At 55.9% G+C, this 22,478-nt stretch overlaps 1 protein-coding gene across 1 annotated transcript; it reads left to right on the forward strand.

Moving 5' to 3' along the window:
• The first annotated feature begins 423 nt into the window (after positions 1-423).
• On the forward strand, positions 424-19,475 carry NPTXR (neuronal pentraxin receptor). The gene is made up of 5 exons (XM_061206627.1): positions 424-1,674; positions 14,652-14,877; positions 15,705-15,952; positions 18,574-18,753; positions 19,065-19,475. The coding sequence occupies exons 1-5, from the start codon at positions 424-426 to the stop codon at positions 19,287-19,289; spliced, it is 2,130 nt and encodes a 709-aa protein (XP_061062610.1). The 3' UTR covers positions 19,290-19,475.
• Positions 19,476-22,478: the final 3,003 nt, after the last annotated feature.

Genomic DNA, 22,478 nt, shown 5'->3' on the forward strand with positions numbered 1-22,478 from the left:
ATATAGACTTTTTTGACAGGAGAAAGTAAAAGGCTCCTGCGTCACCCCCGCACCAGAGCCCTCTCCCACGCCTGCTTGTTCCTGCCATTGCCTGATCCACATGCCCACCAGGGTCTTGCCATGCTAATGTAGCCTGCAGTGGGGAGAGAGGTCTTCTCTGGGTCCCTCGATGTTCTGTGCTCCCAAAGATTCAGAGGAGGGAACTTCTGCTGCCCTCTGAAATCACAGGAAGATTTTTTTCTTTTTTGAAGGGGAGTGACCTCTGCTCCTTCAGGGAGTTGGCGGTGGGAAATGACAGGCAGGTGGCCATAGTATAACGAGAGGTTGGATCAAAATCTCCAGTCCCCTGCCCCCAGCACTGGCCTCTTTCCTTGTTCTCCCCACGCCCACCCCAGCTCCATTCCATAGTCTCGGTCCAGTCAGATGCGCCTGAGCTCAAATGCTGCTCCGGCGCATACTAGCCGCGTGATCTTGGACAGCGACCTGACCCCTGTGGGCCTCAGTTTCCTCATTTGTACCCTGAGTGTGTCCACGGTGAGGCTTAATTGTAAGCAAGCTCCTGGCTCCCTCAGCACAGAGCCCGACGCGGAGAAAAGCTCCCCGCAAGGTAGCAGGCGGCATCATGGATTCCGGGAGGGGGCCAGATCACAGGTGGGGTGGGGTGGGGGTCGCCCGGGAGTCCCGCCGCCCGGCCACCGGGTCGCCGCCCTCTGCGCGGTGACGGCAGCGGATAAGGCTCTCGCCGCATCCCGGGCAGCGCCCCCACTCGGCGCCCGGCACGGAACTGGTGCGGGGCTGGGCCGGCCCGGAGGAGCCGGAGGGGCGGGGCCGCCGCGCCAGCTCCCCCCTCCCCGCCGCCCGTCGCCTTCTCCTCCTCGCGCTTCCCGGGCTCAGAGCGGCGGCAGCAGCGGCCGCGGCAACAGCTTTGGCTCCGGCTCCTCCCGCTCCCGCTCCCGCTCCCGCTCCGGCCCCGCTCGGCCACACGCGCCCGGGCCCCGCGCCCCGACCCCGCCGCCGCGCCTGCCGGGGGCCTCGGGTGCCCCCGCCGCCCGCCTCACGCTGAAGTTCCTGGCCGTGCTGCTGGCCGCGGGCATGCTGGCGTTCCTCGGTGCCGTCATCTGCATCATCGCCAGCGTGCCCCTGGCGGCCAGCCCGGCGCGGGCGCTGCCCGGTGGCGCCGACAACGCCTCGGCCGCCTCGGGTGCCGCCGCGTCCCCGGGCCCGCAGCGCAGCCTGAGCGCGCTGCACGGCGCGGGCGGCTCGGCCGGGCCCCCAGCGCTGCCCGGGGCTCCGGCGGCCAGCGCGCACCCACTGCCGCCCGTGCCCCTCTTCAGCCGCTTCCTGTGCACGCCGCTGGCGGCTGCCTGCCCGTCGGGGGCCGAGCAGGGGGACGCGGCGCCGAGCGAGCGCGAGGAGCTGCTGCTGCTGCAGAGCACGGCCGCGCAGCTACGCCAGACGGCGCTGCAGCAGGAAGCGCGCATCCGCGCCGACCAGGACACCATCCGCGAGCTCACCGGCAAGCTGGGCCGCTGCGAGAGCGGCCTGCCGCGCGGCCTCCAGGACGCCGGGCCCCGCCGCGACGCCATGGCAGACGGGTCCTGGGACTCGCCCGCGCTCATCCTCGAGCTGGAGGACGCCGTGCGCGCCCTCCGGGACCGCATCGACCGCATCGAGGTGAGCGCCGCCCCGCGCGCCGTCGGGACCTGGCCGGGGGGTGGGAGGGGCCGCTCGAGGGAGTCGAGGGCGTCCCGGGGTCCCGCCGCCACCGCCGGCTGAGGGACCCTGGGGAGCCCCCGCGAGTCTCGGAGCCTCGGGTTTCCGTCTGTGCAAAAGGGATGGTTGGTCCTGCCTCCCAGGGGGAGAAGGGAGGAGTCCGGTAGCGCACACAGGCCGGAGACTGACACTGTGACTAAGGCACAGGAGGCGCACGGGAAAGGCTCGCTCCCGATCCTTTTTCCTCTGTAAGCCTCAGTTTCCGAGTCTGTAAAATGGGTATAACGGTGTCCACCTGTAGTGTGGACTGATGAAAATGTAGGTACATGAAAATGCTAGGCATGTACTAGGACCTCGTTAAATGTCCGTTTTATTTCCTTCTTTGAGACACCCCCAAAGCAGCACCAGCCACACACTCAGTCCCTATGGTCAGAAGATAGGAGCGCTGTCCAAGGGACTCGGGGTCCTCCTCTCCTGCGGAAGAGCAGGGAACAGTGTCTCATGAGCCAAACGTGGGTGCCCCTCACCGCCTCCACCCCTAAGCCCCCCACCGCCTCCACCCCTAAGCCCCCCACCGCCTCCACCCCTAAGCCCCCCACCTGGGCTCGGACCACGGACTTGATAGCAGGAGCTCAGATGGTGGTAGCCCAGACAAGATGCCTGGAAGCCGGCAGCTGTGGGGTGGGGGCTGAGTGGAGAATAGGGTCCCACCTGGGTCTCTCCCCCTCCACTCACCTTTTTCAGATGTTCCTGGCCCAGGCTCAGGATCAGACACAAGGGGTCCAACAGGGGGAATCCGCTCTTGGCTGTCCTGTGATCCTGGGCCAGCCATTTCTCCTTTGAAGCTGCCAGACCCCTACCTCCCTGTGAGAACTTATTTGGGGCCACCTGGAGGGGAAGCTGGACACACTAGGCAGGACAGACATCTGGGAGACACTGACCACCCGCAGCCATCCACGACTTCCAGACTGCAGGGAAGGGGGTTAGCAACAAAACTAGATCCGTGGAAGAGGGGGGAGAAAGAGGCCATAGCACCAGCTGCCCCCTTTATTACCTCCCTCGAAACTGAGTGCAGCTGTCAAAGGGAAGAGAATGGCTGGAAGGAAGGAAAGACAGGGACTCCTCCCTCTCCATGGCTTTCTCAGTTACATCCCTGGCCAAGCAGCACAGGAGATGCTGCTGGTGTGGAAGGTTGGCCATGCCCATGGCCCAGTGGTCCTCCAGAAAGTCCGTGTTGGTGTCAGCACCCACCCCGCAGGATGTCAGAGCACAGCCAGGCAGCTATCACAGCCAACCCCAAACCTGGGGCTCAGAGACCTCCTAAGGTGAGTGACAGATACAGGAGGAAAGCCCAGAGTCTTACCTGCCGGCAGCATCCCTTTTCCCATTCCAGCTCTGGGGATTCCTAGGATGAGAGCTGAGAGCAGGAAAATAATCAGGGAAATACGGAAAGTCAACAGTGAAGGGAAGTCTCAGTTTCCTCACCTGTAAAATGGGGACAGTATTAGCACCTACCTCACTGGAGTGTTAGGAGGATTAAGTGAGTTAATCTTTTTGAAGGGCCCAGAACAGTGTCCGGCAGAGGTATGCTCAATCAACTTGAGTGATTGCTATTTTTAACATTAAGCTCTAATATTACTAATTTTTTAAATAGCCAAGATTTAAAGTGGGAACAAATCCTCCTTTTAGAAATAGATTTTATTAATGTAAAAAAAAAAAGATCTGGTCTTCAATAAACTTCCCCTTGCCTGCCCTAGTCCCTGCCCCCACACCCAGATGACACCCGTGGTTCCTCCCACATCTGGGGCTGGCAGGGCTGGGCTTGCCCTGGACCTGCACCTGTGCATTTGGCAGGGTGGGCTCCCCTCCGGTTAGCCCGCTGAGGTTGGGGGTATCCTGGTGGCTGGGATTTGGCACCAGGTCAGCCTCCTAGGTGGGGGGTCCTGCTTCCCTATACACACTCCTTCTGCTTTCTGAGTGCAGTGGATGTGGAGGGGCTGCCTGTCCTTCTGAGCCTGGCAGCCACCAGAGCCAGTCTCTTTGGGGTGTTTGGCAGGGGTCAGGGTCTGGAGCCCAACAGACTCGGGGTCAGACTACTGGTCTCAGCTGGACCCCTTGCACCTTTTAGCCACTGACTAGTTTTTCCCTTCCCGTCTCATCCAAAAGCCTCAGAAGGATGCCCCCAGGTTTTCAGGGTGTACTTTCTCACCACTAGTCTCTCTCCCACTTTGGTACACTGAAAGTGCTCGTGGTGACGTCACCACAGTTGATAAATTGAACGGGAATGTTTCAGTCCTTATCTTTCTGGACCCCTCTCCAACATCTGACCCCCGTTGATCATCCCCTCCTACAAATCTCCATGCGGTTGGCTTCTAGGTACCTCTCACCTGCCCCTCCACCCTCTCTGCTTCTCTGTCTCCTCTTGGGTCCTCCTCCTGTAACATGTGCGCCCCTCCTGGCCTTCCTCTCACTTTCCCTGGGTGAACTCAGCCACACCCTGAGGCTTTCCAACACCATTCCACCGTGATGCCCCAAACCAACTTCGTCTCCAGCCCAGGTTTCTCTCCAAGCTTCAGACCAATAGATCCAGCTGCTTCCTTTGCACCTCCCTCTGGATGTCCCACCAGCCCCCTACCTTCATCACGTCCCAGCCTGAACTCAGGTGCGCTCTGAGAAGCCATACTTGGCTCCTCCCCTCCCCTCCCCCTTTCCATCGGCCTCATCTCTCCGCGGCTCCTTGCAGCAGCCTCCTTGCTGGTCTCCCACCTGCCCAGGCACACCCCTCCATCCATCCTCCTCCAGGCAGCCCCAGGGATCTTCCTTAAGCCCACCCCGTGGGGCTCCCCTGTGGTGCAAACTCAGCCTGCCCCCAGGCTGCCATTTTGTATCTGGCCCATCTCCCAGTTTCTTCTTCTTCTGCCTAGATTACCCCCAGCATATCCATACTCATCATTTAAGTCTGCTCTGAGTACACCTCCTCCTAGAGGCCTTCCCTGATCACCCTCTGTCTCCTTCCTACCCCCACCCCTGCACATCTCAGCACACCGCTGCCCACCTCTCTGCATCACTCCCTTCCCCACCCCACTGGGCTGACTACCAAAGGAGAGGAAAGGTCCCCCTCGCCCACCCTCTCTCCACAGGCCTCAAGTTGGAGTCACATTTGAGGGCTTAGGAGAAATTGTTTGTCTTCTATGTTTTTATCTTTGTTGTTATTTTTGTTGTTAATTGAAAAAATGTCAAAAGATTTCAGGGGGAATTATATTTAATTCCACCATTTTATTCATTTTTGCAGCCCCCCTTTTGGTCCTTTATCCAAGTGTAGACATTGCTCCTGAGTCGCTGGGTTGCTGGTAATTACCATTTTAATGATGGCCATAATATCCTGGGATCCATCTCAGGCTCCACCATCCATCAATCCTTTGACTGTCTCCTGTTGCTGGAGATGTAGGTTGTTTCTGATTATTTTTGCTTCTAGATGCTCATTGCAGGATCGATTTCATGCAGATAGTTGTTTGTTTTTTTCTTTTTAAGTCTGTTGAAGTATTTCTTTAGGCTGAATTCCCAGGAGTGGTATTACTGGGTCAGATGCTATTGACTTTTATGGCTGTGGCCAAAAACCACTTTTCAAAAGGACCACTTATGTGGCAGCCAGCCATGTATGCATGTTACAGTGTTCTGTTTTTGCACTAATTTATGTGTAAAATGAAATTTCAAGATAGATTTAAGCAGCAATTTTTTGACATAAATCACATTCTTAATCCTGCCTGGCAAGCTAGTTGCCTCCCCTCATCTTGGGGTGGAAGCCATGAAAAGGAACACCCTGATGATGGTCGCAGAGGCTCCTGGACTTAATAACAATTATAGCTCATGCTTCCTGAGCACTTACCATGTGTCAGGTGCTGTTCGTTATCTCATTTAATCCTGATAAAATCTCCATGAGGAAGGTACTATTCTATCCCCCTTTTACAGATGAAGAAACCAAGGTTCAGAGAGGTTAAGAAACTGGCCCAAGTTCACACAGCGTTGGAACCTGGATCTGACCCTGTCAGTGTTTGGCTCCAGAGCCCTTGTTCTTCATCATTAACTCTAGATCCATCTGGAGGGGTCAGACCTCACCTATCTTCAGGAGAGTGAGAAAGACAGGTGAGGGAAGTGCCTCTTGTTGGATAGTGCCCTGGACCATGTCTATATGTTCTGCCTCAGAGCATATAGAACGAGAGTGATGAAGGCCAGTTCTCAAAGGCTCGTCGTGCTGGCTGGCAAGATAATCAGGAGGCTGAAAACAATAAATAATAACAACAAGTAACACTTACTAGACACTTACTATGTACGTGTTAACTTATTCAGTCTTCAGACCTATGAAGCAGGCTGTATGCATTCCCATCTTATGGATAAAGAAATGGAGGCACATAGAGTCTGGAGGAACCAGAGCCAGACAAATCACCTCCTGCCCTCCCCGCCCCCGGCTTCTGTTTCCCCTTCATAAAATGATACAGTGGGCAGATGCTCCCTAAACACCTTGCAGCTCTAAATATTCACTGAAATAGGAAGGCTGGGTGGCATAAAGTTGAGTTCTTCTTGCTTGTGACTTTAGGCTAATCACTTTCTCTCTCTGGGCCTCATTTTTTTTATCTGTAAAATGGTTAGGAGGGGCTGGGTTTGGTCTGGGCCCTTTGGGCTCTACATTCTGAGTTCTTGGGCAGATGTTTCCTGATTAGGAATTGCGGTGGGGAGTATGGAGGTTCCGTGTTTATGTGGCCCCCGACTCCCCAGCCACACATTCTCAGACCGCCAGTTCCTCAGGGGAGTCTGCAGATAAACAAAGTGGATTATAGAATCTTTTGGTGCCTTTTTAAAAGTCTATTGGTTGCTTTTACTTTCCTCTTACATTCCTGCCCATCCTGGAAGCTTCTGCTCTGTGGGGGCTGGTTCCCTTGACCCTGCCTCTTTCGCCACAAAAGGGGCCAGCAGAGGGCTTCCCTGGTGGCGCAGTGGTTGAGAATCCGCCTGCCAATGCAGGGGACACAGGTTCGAGCCCTGGTCCGGGAAGATCCCACATGCCGCGGAGCAACTAAGCCCGTGCGCCACAACTACTGAGCCTGCGCTCTAGAGCCCGTGAGTCACAACTACTGAGCCCACGTGCCGCAACTACTGAAGCCCACGCGCCTAGAGCCCATGCTCTGCAACGAGAGAAGCCACTGCAATGAGAAGCCCGCACACTGCAACAAAGAGTAGCCCCCGCTCACTGTAACTAGAAAAAGCCCACGCACAGCAACGAAGACCCAACACAGCCAAAAATAAATAAATAAATTTAAAAAAAAAAAAAAGGGGGCCAGCAGAGTGCAGTGAGAGAGCTTCTGCCCATCGGCCTTTTGTTGGAGGACGTGGAACCTAGTGCCCTCTAGGCCACCTGCAGACCCCGATGGCCCCTCTCCCTGTGGCTGGCCAACGCCCATCTATAGGTGGGGCACCCATACCGAGAAGCCCTTAACCCCTACTCCTGACAGTGTGGAACCTGCATTCTAGCAAGAAACCTTGGTTTTAAAAAAACCCCAGCTCTGCCACCTGCTCACCGTGACCTCAGAAAATTCCTTCTCTCTGATCCTGTTTCCCCATCTGTCAGATGGAAGCATGGGCAGGACACCCAGAGAACCCCTCTTTCTCTGTCATCCTGTGCCCTGGAGGCCTCTCATCCCTGGCAGGCCTTCGCCTGGGAAAGGAGACCCTTCCTGCCGTTCCAAGCCTGGCAAGAGCCGCTTGGGCGGAAGACAGGGACTTACCTGTGGGGCTTTTTTTTTTTTAAGGTATATCTTACATTCAATATACGTAAGAGCTCACATATCTTACTTTAAAAAGACACAAATCTTAAGTGTGCAGCTCAGTGAAAATTTATGTATGGCTGCACCCATGAAAGCACCACCCAGGTAAGAGTCAGGACATTTCTGGCACCCCAGAAGGCTCCTTTGTGACCCCAAAGTCCATACTTCCCCAGAGGTACCACTGTTCCAGTTTCTGTCACTGTAGGTCAGTTTTCTCTGTGTTTGAACGTCACTCAGATCGACTCAGAGAAGCTGCACCCCTTTGTGTCTGGTGTTCTCTTTCAACATTGTCTGACCTTCAGTCGTGGTGTGTGTGTCTGTGGTTTGTTATTTTTCAGTGCTGTGTAGTGTTTCAATGTGTGGAGATACCTTAATTTATTTACCTGTTCTTCTGTGGATGGACATTTGGGTTGTTTCTGGGTTGGGGTTATTACAGATAAAGCTGCCGTGAATGTACTTGTGATATCTCTGGTTGGCTAAAAGTCCTCATTTCTCCTGGATGTGTCGCCAGGAGTGGGATGCTTGGGTCCCAGGAGAGGCATATATTTAGCATTAGGAGTTTCTGCCAAACGCTTTTCCAAAGTGGCAGTGAGTGTTTGCACACCCACCTGCTGTGAAGCTTGTCAACCTTGCTATGGTCATTTTAAAGACACTCCCCGTTCTGGTGGGTGTGTAGTGAACTCGTTGTGGTTTTAATTTGTATTTCTCTGATGACTCATGATGTTGAGCACCCTTTCTCATGTTTTTTGGCCATTTTGTGAAGTCCTTGCCTGTGGGAGGTGGACCGAGATCAGGGGCTGGCGCCCCCCCAACCCCCCGAGTGACAATGCCATTGGATTTCCCCAGGACAGTCGGGCACGTGATCCCCGCTGAACTCAGGACAGAGATCGAGGCAGCCAACCCGAAGCGGAAGCTCTTAGGTGCCCCCCCACACCCCTCGTTTGACTCCAGGGGAAGCTGAGGCTCAGAGAGGCTGAGTGACTTGCCCAAGGCCACACAGCATGGCAGAACTGAGCCAAGATGACAGCCAGGATTTTCTATGAAAATGGGCTGAGGGTGGGGTCCTCAGTCTCTGCTGCAGATTCTTGGCCAGGGCCCAGAAGGTGTGTGGGCAGGCAGGGCCTAAGAGAGAATTTTGTGGCAGCTTGACGGGGAGTACTTGAAGGGAGAGGAGAAGGGGCCTGGTGTTGGGGTGCCTTGTCACTTGCTCTGGGGCCTCAGAGCCCAGGAGGGTGTATGGGCACACCCTCTGGGAGCCATCTCCCCTTCTCCCGGCCTCCTCCCCTCCCACACACCGACTGCCCTGACCTGGCACTCTTGGTGCACAGAGGTCCATTTGTCTTCTTTCCATTACAGCTGCAAATTGGCAGTGGGGACCAGGACAAAGATCAGTCCGGCCTCTGCCACCTGCTCTCCTGCCCCTTCCCTGCCAGGGTGAGATGGAGACGGAGCAGCCCGCTGGGCCAGCTCCTGAGGAGGAAGGCGGGAGCAGGACAGCCCCTCTGAGAGGCCTTCTCTGACTCACCATGCCCCCGCCGCCCCACAGAGAGCTTCTTGCGGGTGCTGTCCCTGTCACAGCTCCCAGACAGCCTCCCCCCCAGCTGAGAGCACTGCTGTGGCAGGTGCTGGCCTTATTTGCCTAGGGAGCCACAGCACCTGGCACTTAGTAAGAGGCATCAGGGCTGAGCGCGCCCTCTGTGCCAGCCTGTTCTAAGGGCCTTACAACTTAGTCCCATGAGAACCATGGGACCGTTACTCTCCCCATTTCACAGATTGGAAAACCGAGGCTCAGAGAGATAAGAACCTTGGCCAGAGAGGTTAAGAACCTTGGTTAAGAACCGAGGCTCGGAGAGGTTAAGAACCTTGAAATCCCACTCAGCTGGGATTTCAGTCCTTGGCAGTCTGGCTCCAGGGCCCACATCCACACAGTTACTACTCACTATGCTCTCCTGTCTCTCAATAATAGCAGGTAATAATAATGGTTATGACTCTTTATCAGCCATTTTTATATGCCAGACTTTACATATTTTTTCGTTTTGTCATTATGTATATCCTAAGATGTAGATACTATTATTATCCCCATTTTACAGCTGAGGAAACCGAGGGTCAAAGGAGTTGAGCAGCTTGCCCAGGGCCACAGATCCAGTAAGTGGGGGAGCCTGGGAATGACACGGGCCTGTCTGACCTGAGAGTCATGCTGGTACCCATGGCATCGTGTTGCCACAGCACATGTTGACAGATGGATGAATAAATGAATGAATGAGTGAATTAATGAGTGAGTGAGGACTTGCAGTTCCTCCAGAGACACCCTCTTTCCCTTTCCCTTTGGCGCATCTTAGCTGAGGCGTCAGGGAAGCTGCCATCTGGAGGGTGAGGAGGCGTTGGCCAGAGGAGGTGGGATGGGGGTGGGAAGAGTGTTCTTGGCAGAAGGAACAGCATGTGCGGAGGCCCTAGGGTGAGAAGGAGCTGGGGACTTTCAGTCGGAATGAAGTGTAGCCTCTGGGGATGCATAAGGGCTGAGATTAGAGGGGCAGGGTATTTATTGGTGGGAGAAGGGAGCTCTTGAAGGATTTCAAGCAACCTGCTTGGATTTGCAATTAGGTGGCTGCCTCTGCTGCTGTGTGGAGGAGGGCCAGAGTCGGCGCCCCATGATGGTGGCCTGGGCTGGGGTGGGGGACGCAGGAGCCGAGTGAGGCTATGGTTAAGATTCAGGGTTAGATTCCACCCTTAGAGACTCTGCTTTTGGATTTTCCCCCCGTTTTTTAAAAGAAATTTATTGTGAAGTACCTCAGAGATACACAAAGGTATAAAGACTACCATCCAGGTCCCCACCCAGGCTCAAGACCCAGAAGAGTTGCAACCAGCTGATGCCCCTCAGGGTCTCCCTCTGGTGACAGAGGGTCACCACTGTCCCAAATTTGTATTTATCTCTCCGTGCATTCCTTCATGCTTTTATATATACATGATCTAGTTTTGAATTTTTGCAACTTTGTGTGAATGGCATCTAACTGTTCTTCTGTAACTTGCTTTTTTTCTCAATATAATGATTAAAAAAAAAATTTATGGGTGGAGGTGGAGGGGAGGCTCCTTTAAGAGATGTTTAAGTAGTATTAAACATACATGTTTAAGTAGTAATAACCATAATAATAACTGACACATAGCACTTCATGTGCCAACTCTGAGGGCATTATATCTATTAACTTATTTAATTCTCACTACAATGCTATGAGATAATATTATTTTTGTACCTTTTTTTGCTGATGGGGAAACCGAGGCATGCAAGCTTTACATAACAAGGTCACGGGGCTGGTGGAGCCTGGGTGTGAGCCCGGGCAGACTCACACAGGACTTGGGGGCTGAGCAGATGTGGGAGATAGGAGGCCTGACCCACACTGCTGCCGCCGAGCCTGCTCTCTTGCCACCCTGCCCTGCTGCCCCTGGAGCTGGGCCTTGTGCTGTCTGGGCGGGGATGAGCTCTGCAGAGGGTGGGACCTTGACCCCGAAATCCAGCACCTTCCCTCTGCTCCCCCAAGGAAAGGAGCTGTCCCCACTGGGGACAAGGTGGTAGGATCTTCCGCACGGCCCCCAGCCTCAGAGCCACCCTGCATAGGCAGGTCCCTCGCATCCAGGCCTCTCTGTGAAGCTGCCCCACAGCACGGTCTGACACCACCTGCCAGATCCTCCCAGCCTTCTCATGGCACTAAAACCTCTTCTGCTGGCCCTTGAGGCAAGCAGGGCAGCCGACACCGTGCCCATTTGGCAGACCAACAAACTGTCAGGGTAAGCGTGAAGAATGGGAACAGGTTCTGGAATCAGAAAGGGCTGGACTGGGGTCCTGGGTCTGCGACTTCGCAGCTGTGTGACCTCAGGCAGATGACTTCACCTCTCTGAGCCTCTGCTCTCTCATCTGTAAAGTGGGCCTCCTTACTTCCCCAGGTTGTCGAGAGGGGTTGTGGAATGTTTGCACAGTGCTTCTGGAGTGCAGGGCCTGGCACGCGGTGCGTGGCAAGGAGGACAGCTGCCTCTGTTGGCCTCTTGTTACTGAGTGCTAATGAGCCCAGCACGTGACCTGAGCTGGACCCGAACGCTGGGCTCTGGCTCCAGGCCCCATATACTTACACCAAACCCCACCCCGGACTCCCAGCACGACAGGAGTGGGTTCCGAGCCCCCATCAGGACCCTCGTGGGGTGATGGCATCATCGTCTCCCTATCGTCTTGTGCTGGGGGCCCACTTGGCATCAGGCCGAGAGCCCACGCGGCACAGCCCGCGCCCGCAGCAGATGGGAAAGTGGGGGGAGTCATGTTCTTCTGATTCAGACGTTGGGGTGGGGAGGGGGCCACACAGGATCCGGTGAGCCCACCTCCTCCCTGGCCTTCCTGCAGAGCTGGCGGCTCTGACAAAAGAACAGCTTGTGTGCCCACCTCCCTCGGCCTGCGCGGTGTCTCCTCGCAACAGCATCTGTGTAAATAGCACTTGACGTCCTGTTCCTTCCTGGCAGGTCTTTCTCGCTCCAAGGGAGGAGGACGCTTTGCTAGAGAGAGAAGGCTTTGGCTCCAGAGGGGTCAGCTTTGCCCAGCCCCATCCCTGTAGAAAATTCAAAAGGACTTCTGCCTCGGTTTCCCCATCTGTGAAATGGGGACACTAAGAGTACCAACCAAAACAAGTGGCTGTGAGGATTCACGAGTAAATACATGGAAAGTGCCGAGGGTGGGCCTGGTACACTCTTCTTCAGAGGTGTGCCCCTCATGCCCAGCTAGGCCCAGTGGAAGGAGGGAAAGTGAGGCTGGAATGGTGCTGGGGCCGAGGAGACCCAGTCCCGGCCCTCCCAGTGCTGACGTGGAAGGCAATCCATGAGCTAATTGCCTCAGCCCAAGGTTTCCCGAAAGTCCAGTCGCCTCAGATGCAGTGGGTGGCTGGCCCTATCGCTCCATAAGCTGTCTGTGGTCAAGGGAAGATTGTGGAGGTAGCGAGCTCCCCGTCAGCTGATGTATACAAGCCTCACAGTGTGCATTCTGCTTCTACAGTCCACGAGGACCTGTTACTTCCACTGTTCCATCCTTACATCTGTCTTGTGGATGGACAGAGTGGGGCCCGTTGTCCCTGTTTTACAGAAGGGGAGACTGAGGCTTTGTGTTTAGTCAGCACCAGAGTCAGGATTCATACAAGGAGCCCCCCGGATAGTGGAAAGTGAAGATTAGTGTAAAATGGGTGGGGCCGGGTGTACCGAGCAACTCACCCATCTGTGCCCCGCCCCCCTCACCTGGCCTCCCCACCTGGCGGGCCAAAGCAGGCGTCTGCATGGGTGGGTGGCTGTGTCCTCTCCCATGGGACACTGTGGAGGATAAAGTGGCCCACGCCGGGCCAGGCTTGGGCTCCCCTGATTACAGCCCTGTGAGCCGAGCACTCCAAGTCCCCACTTTATAGAGGAGGACAAATGACACCAGAGAGGTTAGCCCACCTGCCCCGGCTCTTGGGGTGGCATGGAGGAACCAAGTGTCAGTCCCTCCAGCTCCTCAGTGCAAGGTCACGTCACTGTCTGTGGTGGCCGCTCCCTTCTCTCAGGCGCTGAGTGTGGCAGTGCCACTCTGCCTGCACTGCCCTCCCCACCCCCAGCACTTTGAAGCAGGGAGCACATTTATCCCCTCATCACATGGAGCTCAGAGAGGCTAAGGGACCTGCCCAATGTCACACAGCAAATGACCAACAAGGCCAGGATTGGGCCAGTGAAGCTGGGAGGGGTCTCCTGTAGTTGCCCTGAGCTGTGGGGCCATCCCTGCAGGCACGTGACACTCAGGGAATGCTAGGCTGTGCTGTTGGTTTTCTGTTTGGCCCTCGGCCGTCTCTTCAGCACCTGGTGCAGTGCCCAGCCCATAGTAGGTGCTCGCTGAATATTTGCTTGGTGAAGGAATCATGAGAATTCAGTGAGCTCAGGTCTGGGGCTAAGCCTGTGGTCAGGGCCCAGAGCAGGTGGAGTGGGAGCCACCAGGGCCCCTGGGCAGTGAGGAAGCATTGGGCTGTCAGTAGGGAGCGTGGAGGAGGGGAAAAGGGAGATAGGGGACAGGGATGGTCTAATTTGGCTCCTAGAAGCTCACTGAATTATTAATTTCCTACCCACGTTCCTGTGATATGTCTGACAGAGCCTGCCCCCTCCCAGGGTCAAGACTTGTGGCCTCGCCTGCCTTCCTCCACCCCAGAAGGGGCTTCCTCCAGCGGGGGAGGGGGAAGGAGAGGTGCCCTGGCTTCTGCCCCAGTTCTCCTTCCCGCTGGGGTCTTAAGACAGGAAAAGGGGGGACTCTAAACACTTTGTCCTCATCCTGGGCAGGATGGGGGTGTCAGAGACCACCCTGGAACACGCTGCCCTAGATAGTAAGTGCAGTAAATAGGCTCTGTTCATGGGCATTTACCACATGTAGTCATCCCCACAACCCTTCTAAATAGGTACCGTTGTCCTGTGTTGCATGAAAGGAACCAGGGGTTCAGAGAGATGGAGGCATTTGCCCCAGGCCACACAGCAGGTTGGTTCTCGAGCTGGATTTGAACCCTGGGCTGTATGCCTCCAGAGTCTGTGATCTTAACCCCATGCTAGCCAGCCTGGAGTGGCCGCAGCACTGGAGCAGTATTCCAGAAGCCCCTGATTTGTGCCCCCCGGGTCTGCCCAGTGTTCACACAGAGCCTTGCACCACCTTAGAGAAGCTTGACATGTGACTAAGTGAAGACTAAGACAGTCCACCCCTTCAAGGACCCATCGGGATATAGCCTGCCCATGATAAAGGACTCAGTAGTGGCTCTCAACCCCAACTGCACGTTAGACCACCCAGGGGACTATTACAGCTCTCTACTGCCAGCTCCCCGACCCCACCATATGCTGAGCTGTCCTGAGGGCAGGAGCCAGCCTGCTTTCAGCTCCCCATCACGCATCAGCACTGGAAACAGCCCGCTAGACACGCAGTACACGTTTGTTGCCTGAAGCTGGTATTGCCATCCCATTATACATATGGGGAAGCTGAGGCTCACCTGGGGTCACTCAGCAGGGGTGGTGGGCATCTCTGGGCCCTTTGTCTCTTTCCTTCCTCCCTCCAAGTGACCTCGTGTGTCCCTTTCTGTGCCCCGTGAGCAGCAGGAGCTTCCAGCCCGGGTGAACTTCTCAGCGGCCCCGGCCCCTGCGCCCGTGGTGCCCACCGCCCTGCACTCCAAGATGGATGAGCTAGAGGGGCAGCTGCTGGCCAAGGTGCTGGCGCTGGAGAAGGAGCGCGTGGCCCTCAGTCACAGCAGCCAGCAGCAGCGGCAGGAAGTGGAGAAGGAGCTGGACGCCCTGCAGGACCGTGTCGCGGAACTGGAGCACGGTGGGTCCTGAGCCCCACAGAGGGCATGGCAGGCGAGGCCTTGGTCCTCAGATGGGTCCTCAGGGTGGCAGATTCACTTGGAAAGCATTTTCATGCTCTCCAGAGGCTAAAGCTAGATGGGATGGTGGGGAAGAGGCTGTGAAACACAAGAAAGAGAGAATAATTGGGAGATAGCGTTATCATTATTGTTAACAGTTAGCATTTTCTGACAGTTATTATATTCTGGGAGTGGGCTAAGTACTTGATACATCAGCTGGTTTAATCTTCACAGACCATACAGGGGTGGTACTGTTATTATCCCCATTTCACAGCTGAGGAAAATAAGGCTCAGAGAGGTCAAGTGACTTGCCCAAGGTCACACAGCCAGTAAGTAGTGGATCTAGACCTTAAACCAGGTCTGACTCCAAAGTCCATGCATTTAACTACCCCCACAATAGCACCTTCAACGTCAGAATTTTGTCATTTGTTTAACACCTGGGGCTGGCACCGCCGGGGGGTCAGAAAAACATGACATATTGGACAGTGTACAGGTGTGAGCGTCAGGAGACCTGGCTCCTCATTCCACAGCTGTCACTGGCTTGCTCTGTCACCTTGGAAGTTCACTTCCTCTCCCCAGGCCTCATTTTCCTCATCTGAAAGATGGGGATTTAGGACTCATGAGCTCTCAGGGACCTTTCATCTTTTAACCTTTGTGAGGAGCACCCTTAAGAGGCTTATAGACGAGTTGGGGCTACCAGGGGACTAGTAACCCTCATGGAGTATGCCCTGCCCACCCCCCATCAGTGTCCACTGACCCCCGCCGTGTCCACCTTGCTCACCCCCCTCAGGGTCCTCAGCCTACAGTCCCCCAGATGCCTTCAAGATCAGCATCCCCATCCGCAACAACTACATGTACGCCCGCGTGCGCAAGGCACTGCCCGAGCTCTACGCCTTCAGCGTCTGCATGTGGCTGCGGTCCAGGTCGGGCGGCACTGGCCAGGGCACCCCCTTCTCCTACTCGGTGCCTGGGCAGGCCAACGAGATTGTGCTGCTGGAGGCGGGCCATGACCCCATGGAGCTGCTGATCAATGACAAGGTGAGCGGGGGGCCGAGTGGGAGGGATGGGGGGGCGGGGCAGGGGGGGCCCTTTCAGGAGCACCTGGACTGTGCTGGGCCCCAAACAGCTGGGCCCTTTCAGTTCTCCTGCTCAGCAGAATCAGCACACATGAAATGCCTGGTGTGTGCCAGGCTGGGTTTTGGGAATTCAAGACAAGCCAGACCTGGGGCTGGGAAGAGGAGCTGATGTCCAAGAGAGGCTGTCCGCGGTGGTGTGCCATTTATAGAGGAGCATGTGAGGCTGACAGAGATTAAGAGGCTTCCCCAGCGATGCAGCTATAGGAGCAGGGCTGGGAGTGTCTGCCCCCAGGGCCGTGCTCATTCTTCTGGACAAAGAGAGAAGCAAGTGATGTCCAAGGACCTCTCTGGGGAGGGAGGGAGGAAGGGCGGGAGGGAGTGCTAGTGGATTCCTTGCCCCCCTCCCCCCTGCAACCAGCCCCGTGCTCCTCCCCTACGTGGTGAGTAGGACAGTGCCATGGTCAGGCTCTGGGCTGCAAGCTGGATGTGAGTCCTAGTTCTGCCACTTACCCACTGTGTGACCTTAGACTAGTCACTTACCCTCTCCATGCCTCACTTTCCTCATCTGTAAAGCAAGAATGATAACACTGGCTACCTCATAGGGCTGTGGTGAGAAATAAATGGCTTAAATACATGTAAAGGCCTGTGAGCAGAGCCTAGCATTTAACAAACTGCAATAAATGTGAGCTATGTTTATTATTCCAGGCCCTGTGCTAGTAAATACTTTACCCATCTTATCACCCTTGACCCAACTGCACCAGGAGGTGGACACCCTATTATCCCCATTTTGCAGATGGAAAAGCTGAGGCTCAGTGAGGGCAAATAATGCACCCTGGCCACGTAGCTGGTGAAGGGGTGATGATGTGAATTGGGGTCTTGGGCTCCAGAAACCACCTCTTAACCCCTCCACTGTTCTGCCCTTGGGTCACCCATCTGCCCCCATGCCCAGGACTCCCACCCCCTCACCCCTCCCCCAGCCTGGCTTCAGGGCAGGACAAGGTAGAGGGACTGGGGGGAGTGATGTGGCAGGAGCATGGTGATCAAGGGGGAAGGAAGGGGAGCATCTTATCACCCCATTCCCCCCAAATATCTTCCCCGGCCTGCCACATTGCTTTGGGTCTTGCAGGCATGGTGGTCTTTTGAGACTCCCTGAAAATGCAGGCAACATATATTGCACCCACTTGTGACCAGGCCACAGCCACAGAGAGCTGCTAGGAGTGGCTGACACCCAGCAGAACTCTGCGTAGCAGGAGGTGCCTTTCATGGGTGTCCTGGAGGAGGAGGAGGGAGATGGGCCCAGGGGACAGTGAATTTCCCTTGTAGCCCAGTAGGTCCTAAGACCACCAGGGTAGCTGGATGACATCTAGCTCCTACCTCCTGGTTCCCTTCATACACCCCCTGGCTGCCATTTTTGGCTCTGCCCACGGTTAGCACTCAGTTCTAGTCAAAGGAATTCAGCACCCTGGACAGGGCCCAATTCCCTGAACTTCTGGGACCTTTTGAGCACCAACCTCACAAGCTACTCACAGTTCTCATTTTATTCCAACCTCTAAGCCTTTGCCTCTGCTGTGCCCCCCGCCACTTGGTTTGCCTTGCAGCGGAGTTGCCAGAGTCCATTGTACTTCCAGATGTGTTTAGATTTCACATCTTCTGTTCCCACACCCCTCTCTCCCTCTGGGCCTTCACAGCTTCTGTACCTCCCAGATGGCCCCTATGTTACTCTGTCTTGTAATATTGTCCCTGAAGTCCTTCCCTCCTGTGCAGACTCAGCTTATTTTATGACCAGGACCAGATCCATACACCCAGTGTCCAGAACAAGGCCTGGCACCAAGTAGGCCTCAGAGAATGCTGCAATAAGTTGTGATCTCAGAGAACTTAGGAGATGAAAGAGCCCTTTGGGAGCCCCAAATCCAGAGGCAGCAAGTACCTTTCATATCACAGGCCAACTCTAATCAATCATCCGTGGCTTCCGAGAGCACTGTGATGAGGAAGATTCCTAGGGTGAGTCTAGGCTCATGATTGATTAGCCATGTCTGCCTTGGGTGGAGGAGGAGGCAGAGTTGGCTGCATATTTGCTATCCTTTGCCCAAACCCCTGACTTTACGGATGAGGAGACTAAAGCCCAGGGAGGAAAGAGCAGCCTCCCCAGGGTCCCACAGGGGGTTGGTTGGCAGTGCCCGGCCTCTGAGTCTAAGGCTTGTTCTACCACTGCCAGTACTTCTTGAGCCCAGCTGTGTGCCAGGCACTGTGTGTGGTATTCAGGGGAAGGTAGGCTTGTGAGATTCAGCTCCCGCCCTGCATGACCCTGCAGGCCTGTTAGAGAGTGAATAAACTACCTAGAAACAACTGAAAACCAACACTGAATAGTCCCTTGTGATCTGAGTGAAGCTGCCTGATTATATTGATATATTGTGGGGAAAGAGGAAAGAGTGGTCGGAAAGACACTGAGCTGGGAGGAAGGGGAGGGTCAAGCCTTGGGTCAGTCCCTGGAAGGAGGGACACCGGTCTCCCCATTCCCCATCCCACTTCTCCAGCCTTGGGCCTTATGGCACCTCTGACCTGGGGCTGGGGACCTCTTTTCAGGTGGCCCAGCTGCCCCTGAGCCTGAAGGACAATGGCTGGCACCACATCTGCCTCTCCTGGACCACAAGGGACGGCCTGTGGTCTGCCTACCAGGATGGAGAGCTGCGGGGCTCCGGTGAGAACCTGGCCGCCTGGCACCCCATCAAGCCTCATGGGATCCTTATCCTGGGCCAAGAGCAGGTAAGGCTCTGGGTGGGATGCAGCTAGATATCCCACCCACTCAGGGGCCCTGAGGAGGAGGGGTAGGCGGAGGGTCCCTGAAAGCACAGCAGTGAGCACTCAGTCTGACCCAGCCGTTCTGCAGATGGGCAGACTGAGTGAGACCCAGAGAGAGCAGAGACTTGCCCAAGGGGCTAGAACCTAGGGGCGGGGCTAGAACCTGGAGGGGGTAGGACTTCAGCAGGGGCAGGGGGTTGACTCTGAGTGCCTGCCTGTCTCTTCTGCTCCCTCACTCCATGTCTCTCTTCTTTCTCTCTGCTCTTTTGGTCCAGGATACCCTAGGTGGCCGGTTTGATGCCACCCAGGCCTTCGTGGGTGACATTGCCCAGTTTAACCTCTGGGACCACACCCTGACACCTGCCCAGGTCCTGGGCATTGCCAACTGTACGGGGCCGCTGCTGGGCAACATCATCCCCTGGGAAGACAAGCTGGTGGAGGCCTTTGGGGGTGCAACGAAGGCCGCCTTCGATGTCTGCAAGGGACGGGCCAAGGCATGAGGGGCCACCTCGTCCAGGGCCCCTCCCTTGCCTGCCAATTCGGGGGCCTTCTGGGGGGAGGTCACATTGCCTCCTCAGCCTACCCACATACTGGCCTCCTTTCTTGCCCCACTCCTGGCCACGCCTCCCGTTTCCGCCACCTATACCCACACGTCCAGAACGCCCTGCCCTTGATGGCTGTCCCCTCCTCCCACTTGGATGAGGACAAGCAGCTCAAGTCAACAGGTCAAGCCTGGGGTGAGTGCAGGGCCTGGCAGTGGGTGCGTAGCAGTGCCCATGGCTCTTCCCCACTGCTGGCATTAGAGTGGAGCCATCTCTCACCTCCCACCCCACCCCGTCCGTCAACCACAACTGATTCCACTGATCTCACAGCCATGAGGCCGTGTACGGGGGACGGGCCCACTCTCTCAGCAGCAGGGCTGGTTATCTGCCCTCTTGTCCCCCATGCAACAGGCCTGTCCCCTTCCTCTTCGGGGCCATAACAGGCTGTAGAGCTGTGCCCCAGCTGAGAGGGAATGACAGAACCCTGGGAGGCTCAGATTCAGCCCTCCTTTATCTTTCTACCAGCTGCCGGTCAAGGGCAGTGGGATCTTGATGGAGCCTCTCCCCCACCCCACCCCCACCTGCACCCCTCTCTTCCTCCTCTTTCCTTGTTTCTTTGTGTGCAGTGGTTTGAATGTTGGTTCCATGCCTGGCCCAGCCCCACCTCAATTTCCAAGACATTCCCTTCCCAGCTCCAGCCTGGAGGGTTAGGGACCAAGACTCCGGGAGGCCAAAGGGCCATAGTCACCCCTTGCGCCCATCCACAGCTGTGCCCACTGGCATGGTCACCTCTCCCCTTCTGCAGCCAGGACAGGGCCTGGGCCACTTTAGCCTGGGCTGGGGACAGCATGGAACAGAGGCACATGCCCCAGGGGACCCACAATACCTACCCGCTCTGCATGGCCCTGCAGCCTTTGGGGGATGGAAAGAAGAAGCCGAGAGGGTAGGGAGAAGCATGGAGTGGTGTGCAGAGCACTGGATGAGGAGGAGGAGCCCTTGGTTCCTGGTCAACCCTGCTGCTAACCTGCTGTGTAGTCTTCTGTAAGTCCCTGCCCTCTCCGGGCTGACCTTCCTCATTTATGAACTGAGGCCCTTGCTTCGGTCGTTTCTGAGAGCTCTCCAGATCAAAAGTGAGATGGTCTGTGATTTCAGGTGGATAGGGTGGGACAAGCCTGAGAACCTGCCTAAGGACTGAGGAGCACAGCAGGGGCAGGTCCTGGGACTGGGCAGCAGGTGGGATCTGGCTAGGCTGGGTCAGGGTCAGAAGCCGGCTCCAAAGAGTCAGGGGCAAGGGCAAGGGTCAAAGCAGACCAACCTCATACACAGATTATAAAGATCAGCTCTTCTGGATTCCCCCAGCCTGGCACCCTTGCCTATCTGAGCGTCTCAAAGGGCCGGTGGCTTCCTGGTTCCTACCCTTGAGTCCCCACCAGCTCCCCCAAGAGAGTAGAAGAATATCAGAGCTGAGAAAAGCCACCCAGTCTGACCTCTTGCTTGTACAGATGGAGAAGAGCTCAGAGAGGGCAAGTGACTTGCACAGGATCACACAGCACAATGGAGCAGAGCCAGGATTAGAACCCAGTGCTCTTTCCCCCACACCCTACTGCCCGCCCATGAGAGTCTTTGAGTCCAGCCTATACCTGAGAGAATGGATGTTTGAGAGGTCAGAATGCTTTCCAGCATGCCCACTGGCCCACCTTCCTTTATGAAACATACAAACATCTTGGCATTCCCACCCCCCACCCCCAGAAGGTAGGGGAGGAGAGGTGTGATCCCCGGGCACTCTGGCAGGAATGGAGACCTGAGAACACAGGTGTCCCTCCCCTTGCCAGTCACCTACCAGGTGTCTGGGCAGCTGTTGGCTACCTGAGTCAGATGGGCACTGGTGGCTTTTTGCCCCCCTTTTGGGTCCCTGTCTCCGCTCCCCACGTCCACTTAGCCTGAGGCACTAGGCAAGAGCTGCAGACTGTGGGTCCCAGGGCCATGGAGGCTTTTCCAAAACTTGTTGCTTCCAGCCCCCAGGTCCTCGTTTCCATTTCAAGAGCACAGAAAGACCTTTCAGCCCCTCCAGCCCAACTCCGCCTAGAAGGAGTGATGGTGCACTTCAGCCAGAGCCTCCCGAGATCTGGGTTGCCCCGGTAACAGCCAATGACATCAGCCCCAGTGCGGGGTCAAGAATCTCATAATGACATACGCTGTTGCTGGGGTGACGGCGGAATTCGGAACTTAGATTTCGAGGACACTGGGTTTTATTGGGTTTCTGTTATTGTTTTTAAGGGAACAGCTTTTGTGGAGGCCTTGGGGGAAAGAAGGGGTCTTGAGAAGGAGGTGAAAGAACTTGTTTGATCACTTGAGCCCACCCAGAGGCATCATCCCAAGTCCTTTATGCTTTCTCCTGGTGATCATGAGCCATCTGACCTGTGCTGAGTCACCCTGGTCATCCCTCCAGAGGGAACAGGAACAAACTGGAGACACTTGTAGGCTCTGAGTCTGGGCCATTGGTGAGTGGCCTGGATCCCCGTTTCCATTCCAGAAAGATGAACGCCCCGAAGTGCCCCCCCACCCTTCATCTACTGATCATCCTTCTTACCTTTGCCGAACGCCTGCTGTTTGGACTCCAGTTTTGACCTTCAGCTGCTCCCAGGCACAGCCAAAAAGACGGGGAAGAGAAATGGTGCTCAGGTGCAGCCTCAAGCTACTCCTGGCTGAAAGCGAGGCTGGAGCCGTGTCTGTTATGCCCTTTTTAAGTGTCAGGCATCATGCTGAGCACCTCACGGGGATCAACTCATTTATTCGCACAACAGTTCTAAGCTAGGACTGTTCTTAGCCCCATTATACAAGTAGAGAAACTGAGACCCAATGAGGTTAAGTAACCTGCCCATGTCAATCAGCCAGCAAGTGACGGAGTCCAGAGTTCAAACCAAGGCAGGGGACATCCAGGACCCACCCCTCAGCCTGAGCGGACAAGGCACTACCACTGTCTGTGGAGTGGGGTTTGGTCATCCGTTGCTCCTGACCCCATTCACCCCACCGAGAGGAACAGAGATGCAGGGTGGGCTGACCCCAGGGCCAGGGTCCCCTCGCGTGAGGCCGTGGGAGGGTTCTCAGCCCCTTCAGGGAACATGTCCCTGTGCGGGGTGCCCTTCT

The sequence above is a fragment of the Eubalaena glacialis genome, chromosome 11 (assembly GCF_028564815.1).
Source record: "Eubalaena glacialis isolate mEubGla1 chromosome 11, mEubGla1.1.hap2.+ XY, whole genome shotgun sequence".
NCBI lineage: Eukaryota > Metazoa > Chordata > Mammalia > Artiodactyla > Balaenidae > Eubalaena > Eubalaena glacialis.

What these genes read in the sequence shown, in the direction of transcription:
- NPTXR (XM_061206627.1), top strand. Translation starts at nt 424, where the DNA reads ATGCGCCTGAGCTCAAATGCTGCTCCGGCGCATACTAGCCGCGTGATC. An exon ending in TGTCGCGGAACTGGAGCACG is followed by an intron (nt 14,878 to 15,704) that starts GTGGGTCCTGAG and finishes CACCCCCCTCAG; the next exon opens with GGTCCTCAGCCTACAGTCCC. An exon ending in AGCTGCTGATCAATGACAAG is followed by an intron (nt 15,953 to 18,573) that starts GTGAGCGGGGGG and finishes ACCTCTTTTCAG; the next exon opens with GTGGCCCAGCTGCCCCTGAG.